At 46.5% G+C, this 9,937-nt stretch overlaps 2 gene segments (V, D, J or C); both read right to left on the bottom strand.

Moving 5' to 3' along the window:
- Positions 1 to 902: 902 nt before the first annotated feature.
- LOC137359849 (T cell receptor beta variable 30-like) lies at positions 903 to 1,402 on the bottom strand. The segment is given in 2 exon segments: positions 903 to 1,182; positions 1,299 to 1,402. Coding segments are annotated over 2 exon segments (297 nt in total).
- A 6,677-nt stretch (positions 1,403 to 8,079) lies between these two features.
- Positions 8,080 to 9,525, bottom strand: LOC137359828 (T cell receptor beta variable 30-like). The segment is given in 3 exon segments: positions 8,080 to 8,198; positions 9,010 to 9,312; positions 9,433 to 9,525. Coding segments are annotated over 3 exon segments (459 nt in total).
- Between the last annotated feature and the right edge of the window lie 412 nt (positions 9,526 to 9,937).

Below are 9,937 nucleotides of genomic sequence, written 5' to 3'. Positions count from 1 at the left end.
GAGAGGGATGGAAATAAAGGGAGAGAGAGGGATGGAGAGAGGGATGGAGAGGGAGAGAGTGGAATGCAGAGAGGGAGCGATGGGAATGTATTGATCAGTCGTGATCTCATTGAAGGGCGGAGTGTTTCCGAGGTGATGAATGTTCTCGTTGTGTTCCCAGGTCACTGTCAAAGTGTGTTCCAGACTCTGATATTTATCATGGTCCTACAGCGCACTCTGCTGTCCCTTTGGAGAAAGAAAACACAGTGACATAACACCACACCGTTTGTTTCTATCTGTCCATCCATCCATCCATCCATCCATCTATCTATCTATCTATCTATCTATCTATCTATCTATCTATCTATCTATCTATCTATCTATCTATCTAGGTATCTATCTATCTATCTAGCTATCTATCTGCCAGTCTGTCTGGCTTTATCTGATCTTCATTTCACATATTAAAATATTTATTAACCTCTCAAAGACCGCTGAACGTTGACCCTTCAGTCTTCACCTTTGTGGAGCAAAGATCCCCCGATGCTCAAATTATCTTGATAACTTTAACCTCTGTGTTTTGATATCATTCCTGTAAAGTCTATTTCACAATTCCCCTGTGTTTCTATATCTTCGTCTTCTTTGGCCTCCTTATCTCGAGAGACAATGAGTAAGCGCCTGGAGGTGGTCAGTGGTGTGTGGAGCAGCGCCTGGAGTGGCTATAAAGGCAAATTCTAGAGTGACTTTCTATTAAATTTCGCCCTGTCTTCTTGTGAAAAACATGTTCCCAATAATAAAAAAAACAACACCCAACAAGACGCAGCACCACCTGGTTTTATCTGAAACAGGTGTTTCCTGCTGCCTTTGGGGTTTTTGTTGAACTGCTCCATCTCTCTGAGTCACTGTGAAGACTCCAGGCACAGAAATACACGGCCGAGTGATTTTCCTACAGGCTGGAGGACTCCAGGTTGAACTGGGAGTCAGTCGGTCTCTCGGCAGTAAAACCGTCCACCGTCCCCTCTGGATCCACATAGTTAGCAGTATTGGAGTAAAACATCAGCAGCGGCTCCTTCCCCGGCTCTTGTCTGTACCAGTACATGTAGAGGGTACTGCTGCTCCCCTCCACAGTGCACCTCAGTTCCATTCCTTTCCCGGGAAATCTGGAGACAGCGGCGGGAGTCTGGTGGATATTCTTTGAGTTCACATCTGGGAGAGAGATGGAGAGAGGAGGAGATCAGTAAACAGGGAACTTCTGGGAATGAAAGAAAAACAGGGAGAGGAGAGAAAGGTTCTGAAGGATAATCCTTGTATTTGGCACTCACGTTGAACCAGGATTATCAGAGCCAGGAACAGATACATCGCCCACTTGACACTGCCCTCTCAAACAGCAAAGGCAGTGGAACAGAGGGGATCAGTTCTGTGACTAACCAATCCGCTCTTTACAAATCATTGAGGAAAACATGAAGGGCATGAGGAAGTGATGCAGTGTTGGACACGCCCCTTTCCACCACCCAACCAATCAGAATGGACGTGGTTGCTTTTGATGGTTGAGTGACTGGATTAAGTGTTGTTAATATCCCCAACAAGGGTGTCTGTTGTTCAGTTTCTAATTTACTGATTAGAACTCTCCAGTTGTTCATATCCAGATTTCCAAATGAACCTCACCGGCATTCCCAAATTAGCCACATGTAGATTTCCAATTACAGACATCTGGATTCCAAATGATCTGCTCCTGTCGGGGATGTATTAGTGTGTTGGTAATTTAACGAGACTCCTAATCCACAGTCTCTGCTAGTGTTTTAGCGATGTGGGGTGAATCCCACCAATACAGATCATGAAATTTCAATGCCATTAATAAATCTGGATTTTTTTTTGGAAAGAAAGCTCGTCTAATCGTGTCCATTGTTTCAAAAATCCATCCAGTTCTCTGACGACTATGAGGGAAGGAAATCTGCCGCCTTCACCTGGTCTGGCCTACATGTGACTCCAGATCCACACAATGTGTTTGACTATTAAATGCCCTCTGCAATGGCCCAGCAAGCCTCTCAGTTCAAGGGCAATTAGAGATGGGCAATAAATGCTGGCCTAACCAGCGAGGCCCACATCACATGAACGAATTAAGAAAACAACAGCTAGATGTTGATTCTCAAATAGTCAGGTGGGACTCCTGGCAAACGTTTTCTGCAACACTGGCCCGAGGGATGTAGGTGGAACAATATTTGGGTCATACTGGGCTGCTGATCTATTCTACAGCTTGGTCTGTGCTCATTTTGGATATACCGTTTTGGATACTGTTGGGGGGGGGACGACTTACCAGGGGTAAGCAATGGGGTACAGGTCTCTGGTGCAGAGTCTGTCCCTGTTGCTCAGAAGGGAAGGGGGAAGAGGAGCAGAGCATTAGACATTAGGGACTCCATAGTTAGGGGAACAGAGAGGAGGTTCTGTGGGAACGAGAGAGACTCACGGTTGATGTGTTGCCTCCCAGGTGCCAGGGTTTGTGATGTCTCGGATAGTGTTTTTGGGATCCTTAAGGGGTAGGGGGAGCAGCCCCAAGTCGTGGTCCACATAGGCACCAACGACATAGGTAGGAAGAGAGATGTGGATTTAAGGCAGAAATTCAGGGAGCTAGGGTGGAAGCTTAGAGCGAGAACAAACAGAGTTGTTATCTCTGGGTTCTTGCCCGTGCCACGTGCTAGCGAAGCGAGGAATAGGGAGAGAGAGGAGTTGAACACGTGGCTGCAGGGATGGTGTAGGAGGGAGGGTTTTGGTTTCCTGGATAATTGGGGCTCTTTCTGGGGTAGGTGGGACCTCTACAAACAGGATGGTCTTCACCTGAACCAGAGGGGTACCAATATCCTGGGGGGGGAGATTTGCTAGTGATCTTCGGGGGGGTTTAAACTTATTCAGCAGGGGGATGGGAACCTAAATTGTAGTTCCAGTGTACAGGCTGTTGAAAGTAGTGAGGTAGGGGATAAGGTTACAGGGACGCAAGAGGGCACTGGCAAGCAAGAACTTGGTTTAAAGTGTGTCTACTTCAACGCCAGCAGCATCCGGAATAAGGTGGGTGAGCTTGCAGCATGGGTTGGTACCTGGGATCTCGATGTTGTGGCCATTTCGGAGACATGGGTAGAGCAGGGACAGGAATGGATGCTGCAGGTTCCGGGATTTAGATCTTTCAGTAAGAACAGAGAAGATGGTAAAAGAGGGGGGTGGGGGTGGGGTGTGGCATTGTTAATCAAGGAGAGTATTACGGCGGCAGAAAGGACGTTTGAGGACTCGTCCACTGAGGTAGTATGGGCCGAGGTTAGAAACAGGAGAGGAGAGGTCACCGTGTTGGGAGTTTTCTATGGACCTGTGGGGCGCCACAGTGGCACAGTGGTTAGCACTGCAGCCTCACAGCTCCAGGGACCCGGGTTTGATTCTGGGTACTGCCGATGTGCAGTTTGCAAGTTCTCCCTGTGTCTGCGTGGGTTTTCTCCGGGTGCTGCGGTTTCCTCCCACAAGCCAAAAGACTTGCAGGTTGGTAGGTAAATTGGCCATTATAAATTGTCACTAGTATAGGTAGGTGGTAGGGAAATATAGGGACAGGTGGGGATGTTTGGTAGGAATATGGGATTAGTGTAGGATTGGTATAAATGGGTGGTTGATGGTCGGCACAGATTAGGTGGGCCGAAGGGCCTGTTTCAGTGCTGTATGTCTAATCTAATCTAATCTAGACCTCCGAATAGTTCCAGAGATGTAGAGGAGAGGATAGCAAAGATGATTCTCGACAGCAGCGAGAGTAACAGGATAGTTGTTATGGGGGACTTAAACTTTCCAAATATTGACTGGAAATACCATAGTTTGAGTACTTTAGATGGGTCAGTTTTTGTCCAGTGTGTGCAGGAGGGTTTTCTGACACAGTATGTAGACAGGCCAACCAGGGGCGATGCCACATTGGATTTGGTACTGGGTAATGAACCCGGCCAGGTGTTAGATTTAGATGTAGGTGAGCACTTTGGTGATAGTGATCACAATTCGGTTAGGTTTACCTTAGCAATGGGCAGGGACAGGCATATACAGCAGGGCAAGAATTATAGCTGGGGGAAAGGAAATTATGATGCGATTAGGCAAGATTTAGGATGCGTAGGATGGGGAAGGAAACTGCAGGGGATGGGCACAATCGAAATGTGGAGCTTATTCAAGGAGCAGCTACTGCGTGTCCTTGATAAGTATGTACCTGTCAGGCAGGGAGGAAGTTGTCGAGCGAGGGAGCCGTGGTTTACTAAAGAAGTTGAAGCGCTTGTCAAGAGGAAGAAGAAGGCTTATGTTAGGATGAGACGTGAAGGCTCAGTTTGGGCGCTTGAGAGTTACAAGCTAGCCAGGAAGGATCGAAAGGGAGAGCTTGGAAGAGCGAGGAGAGGACACGAGAAGTCATTGGTGGATAGGATCAAGGAAAACCCTAAGGCTTTCTATAGGTATATCAGGAATAAAAGAATGACTAGAGTTAGATTAGGGCCAATCAAGAATAGTAGTGGGAAGTTGTGTGTGGAATCAGAGGAGATAGGGGTTGCGTTAAATGAATATTTAGCATCAGTATTTACAGTAGAGAAAGAAAATGTTGTCGAGGAGAATACTGAGATACAGACTACTAGGCTAGATGGGATTGAGGTTCACAAGGAGGAGGTGTTAGCAATTTTGGAAAGTGTGAAAATAGATAAGTCCCCTGGGCCAGATGAGATTTATCCTAGAATTCTCTGGGAAGCCAGGGAGGAGATTGCAGAGCCTTTGTCCTTGATCTTTATGTCGTCATTGTTGACAGGAAAAGTGCCGGAAGACTGGAGGATAGCAAATGTTGTCCCCTTGTTCAGGAAGGGGAGTAGAGACAGCCCTGGTAATTATAGACCTGTGAGCCTTACTTCGGTTGTGGGTAAAATGTTGGAAAAGGTTATAAGAGATAGGATTTATAATCATCTTGAAAAGAATAAGTTCATCAGCGATAGTCAGCACGGTTTTGTGAAGGGTAGGTCGTGCCTCACAAACCTTATTGAGTTTTTTGAGATGGTGACCAAACAGGTGGATGAGGGTAAAGCCGTGGATGTGGTGTATATGGATTTCAGTAAGGCGTTTGGTAAGGTTCCCCACGGTAGGCTATTGCAGAAAATACGGAAGTATGGGATTGAAGGTGATTTAGTGATTTGGATCAGAAATTGGCTCGCTGAAAGAAGACAGAGGGTGGTGGTTGATGGTAAATGTTCATCCTGGAGTTTAGTTACTAGTGGTGTACCGCAAGGATCTGTTTGGGGGCCACTGCTGTTTGTCATTTTTATAAATGACCTGGATGAGGGTGTAGAAGGGTGGGTTAGTAAATTTGTGGATGACACAAATGTCGGTGGAGTTGTGGATATTGCCGAAGGATGTTGTTGGTTACAGATGGACATAGATAGGCTGCAGAGCTGGGCTGAGAGATGGAAAATGGAGTTAAATGCGGAAAAGTGTGAGGTGATTCACTTTGGAAGGAGTAACAGGAATGCAGAGTACTGGGCTAATGGGAAGATTCTTGGTAGTGTCGATGAGCAGAGAGATCTTGGTGTCCAGGTACATAAATCCCTGAAAGTTGCCACCCAGGTTAATAGGGCTGTTAAGAAGGCATACGGTGTGTTAGTTTTTATTAGTAGGGGGATCGAGTTTCGGAGCCACGAGGTCATGCTGCAGCTGTACAAAACTCTGGTGCGGCCGCACCTGGAGTATTGCGTGCAGTTCTGGTCACCGTATTATAGGAAGGATGTGGAAGCTTTGGAAAGGGTACAGAGGAGATTTACTAGGTTGTTGCCTGGTGTGGAGGGAAGGTCTTATGAGGAAAGGCTGAGGGACTTGAGGTTGTTTTCGTTGGAGAGAAGGAGGAGGAAAGGTGACTTAATAGAGACATATAAGATAATCAGAGGATTAGATAGGTTGGATAGTGAGAGTCTTTTTCCTCAGATGGTGATGGCAAACACGAGGGAACATAGCTTTAAGTTGAGGGGTGATAGATATAGGACAGATGTCAGAGGTAGTTTCTTTACTCAGAGAGTAGTAGGGGCGTGGAACGCCCTGCCTGCAACAGTAGTAGACTCGCCAACTTTAAGGGCATTTAAGTGGTCATTGGATAGACATATGGATGAAAATGGTATAGTTTAGGTCAGATGGTTTCACAGGTCGCCGCAACATCGAGGGCCGAAGCGCCTGGACTGCGCTGTAATGTTCTAAGGTCTGTGTTCTATTACTGGGTCCATAACCATCAGGGAGGCTCAAATCCACTGCTGCCAACTGCTGGTGGAAAATGAGCACTGAGATTCAATCTACTGCTGCCCCCTGCCGGTGGAAGATGAGCACAGCGATTCAATCTACTGTTGCCCCCTGTCGGGGGAAAATGAGGACAGACATTCAATCTACTGCTGCCCCTGCTGGTGGAAGATGAACACTGACATTCAATCTACTGCTGCCCCCTGCCGGTGGATGATGAGCACTGAACTCCCGTTCATCCGCTGCAGGTTCTTGCAGCTGCGAATCCGCTTTCTCAAACACTGTGCGATACTGCAAGCACAGAAATAGACAGCGGTGTGAGATGGAGCAGCGTTTCTCAGTGCCAAAGTAAACAGTGCATTGCTGGATCTGACTGCATTAAATGACTCAGACGTGTAATTTGTAACAGACCCTTCTGTCGCAGAATAGAACAGAGATTCCAGTGCCCTGTCTGGTTGTTGTCTGTACCAGTACATTAATGTACAGCCAGTATTGGTCAGCGTGCATCTGAGTGTTGTTGAATCTCCTGCTGCAATCGATAGGATAGAGGGCGACTGTTCCACATAGGAGGCGAGTATTCCTGTGGGATGGAACATCGATTAAATTATTATTTCAGTCAATAATGGATTGGAGCAGGAGCTGCATTGCAAGAAAGAAAGGGCTGACATTAATATAGCGCCGTTCAGGACCTCAAGACATCAGAAAGGCTTTGCAACCAATGTAGTTACTCCCTCAGTACTGCCTCTGCGACAGTGCAGCACTCCCTCAGTACTGCCTCTGCGATAGTGCAGCACTCCCTCAGTACTGCCTCTGCGACAGTGCAGCACTCCCTCAATACTGCCTCTGCGATAGTGCAGCACTCCCTCAGTACTGCCTCTGCGATAGTGCAGCACTCCCTCAGTCCTGCCTCTGCGACAGTGCAGCACTCCCTCAGCCCTGACACCTGGGGTGTTACTTTTGACTTTGAGCTCAAGTGTTGTGGAGTGAGACTCAGACACAGGAGTGTTCCAGACAGAATCACCGCTGACATTACAATACATTATTCTACACAGTTTCTGACTTTCACTTACGTGGAAAGAATGCAGCCATCAAGATTAAACAGAGAACTTCATGCAACATGATTTCTTCATTCGATACTAACTCGATGTGTGAACGTGTGGAGTTTTCAACAACACACTTGCAGGCGTTTTCTATATCGTATCCAATTAAATACCCAGCATCCAGTTGTCATTGTTATTGGCAGTCACTTACTGCGACACTCTGCTCCACCCCATTACTTTGCATAACAATGTTGTGGAATGATACAACACAGGAGGATAGGGGGAGATTGAATAGAGGTGTTCACATTTCAGAAAGGGCTTTGATAGAGTAGAATTCAGGGAAACAAGCCTCTATACCCAGAGAGTGTGCCCATCCCTTATTGACCCTGAGAAGGTGATGGTGAACCATCTTTGGGAGTACCTGCTGGGCCATATCAGAGGGCAGTTAATAGTCAACCTCATTGCTGTGGGTCTGCAGTCACTTATAGGCCAGACCGGGTTAGAACGGCAGATTTCCTTCCTTGAAGGACATCAATGAATCCGTTGGGTTTTTACGACACTCCATGTACAGGATTACTCATACTTTCCATGACAGATTTCTATTTATTTATTTAATTGAATTTAAATTCCATTTCTGCCCCTGGTGAAAATTGAACTCATGTCCGGGGATCATTAGTACAGGCCTCTGGATTACTAGTCCAGTAAAATAACCACTCTGCTACCGTACCTCTTTGCTGAATGGGAGTTAAAGGGTTAAATTGTTCACTGGTCTGAACTGCTGGTTTCTTTGAAGAACACATCAAATGCGACTCGAGTCTGAGATGAAAGTTGGTAAACAGGTTTCAGCAGCTTCTGATCTCGCCGTCAGGAGGCAGATGTCCCAGTCCCGGAGATGAAGGTATCTGGAGAGGGGTCTCACTTTTGAACAGTGTGAAACAGCGCTCAGATGGTTAAGAGTTCCGAGCTGAGTTAGTTCCTATACATTGTGGGGTTGTTTGCCTACGTGTAGTGAGGGCTAGAGAGAGGGAGAGGTTTGGAGGGAGAGGGATGGAGAGAGGGAGAGAGAGGAAGAGAGAGGGATGGAGAGAGAGGGATGGAGAGAGGGAGAGAGAGGGATGGAGAGAGGGAGCGACAGGACGTTACTGATCAGTCATGATCTCATTGAAGGGCGGAGTGTTTTCGAGGTGATGAATGAACTCCTTGTGTTCCCAGGTCGCTGTTAAAGTGTGTTCCAGACTCTGATGTTTATCATGGTCCTGCAGCGCACTCTGCTGTCCCTTTGGAGAAAGAAAACACCGTGACATCCAACGACAACGGATGTATCTCTCTCTCTCTCTATCTATCTATCTATCTCTCTATCTATCTATCTGTGTTTATCTGATCTTCATTTCACATATTAAAATCTGTAATAATCTCTCTAAGACCGTTGAATGCTTACCCTTCAGTTTCTCCTTTCTGGAGCAAAGATCCCCCGATGTTCAAACTATCTTGATAACTTTAACCTCTGTGTTCTGATATCATTTCTGCAAAGTCTATTCCACAATTCCCCTGTGCTTCTATATCTAACCTGTCACTTTCTATTTAAATCCGCACTGTCTTCTTGTGAGAAACATGTTCCCAATGATAAAAAAAAAACCAACAGGAAGCAGCACCGACTGGTTTTATCTGACACAGGTGTTTCCTGCTGCCTTTGGGGTTTTTGTTGAACTTCTCCATCTCTCTGAGTCACTGTGAAGACTCCAGGCACAGAAATACATGGCTGAGTGATTCTCCCGCAGGTTGGAGGACTCCAGTTTGAACTCGTACTTATTCAGTTTCTTGGCGGTAAAACCGTCCACCGTCCCCTCTGGATCCACATAGTTAGCAGTATTGGAGTAAAACATCAACAGCGGCTCCTTCCCTGGCTCTTGTCTGTACCAGTACATGTAGATGTTACTGCTGCTCCCCTCCACTGTGCACCTCAGTTCCACTCCTTTCCCGGGAAATCTGGAGACAGCAGCGGGAGTCTGGAGGATAGTCTGTGAGTTCACATCTGGGAGAGAGATGGAGAGAGGAGGAGATCAGTAAACAGGGAACTTCTGGGAATGAAAGGGAGACAGGGAGAAGAGGGGACAGTTATTACCGATAGTTTTTGCATTTCACATTCACTTACAATGAAACAAGATTATCAGACACAGTAACAGATACATCTTTCACTTCAACTTGTTCTCTTAATAGACACAGGAGTGAGATCAGGAGCTTAGACTCTTGTGAGGGTCCAAATCCACTCTTTACAAATCATTGGGAGGAACATGAAGAGCATTAGGAAGTGATACAATGTTGGAGACGCCCATTCACCCAGTTCAACAAATCAGAATTGAATTGGCTGCCAATTTGCTTCTCTCTCTCTCTCTCTCTCTCTCTCTCTCTCTCTATCTATCTATCTCTATCTCAGTTTACCTTCCGCTCTCTTGCACTCTCTCTCTGTCTCTCTCTCTCTCTCTCCTCATGTGTCTAGGTTTATGTCTCCCACTCTCTTCCTTTCTCAGACTCTCTCTCCCTCTCTATCTCAGTCTATCTTGGCTCACTTTCTCTCTCTGACTCTCTCTCTCCTCATGTATCTAAGGTTATGTCTCCCATTCTCTCCTTCTCTCTGACTCTCCCTCTCTCTTAATCTT

Source organism: Heterodontus francisci, unplaced genomic scaffold (genome assembly GCF_036365525.1).
Source record: "Heterodontus francisci isolate sHetFra1 unplaced genomic scaffold, sHetFra1.hap1 HAP1_SCAFFOLD_419, whole genome shotgun sequence".
Taxonomy (NCBI): domain Eukaryota; kingdom Metazoa; phylum Chordata; class Chondrichthyes; order Heterodontiformes; family Heterodontidae; genus Heterodontus; species Heterodontus francisci.
This window is presented reverse-complemented; position numbering and strand designations above follow the sequence as displayed.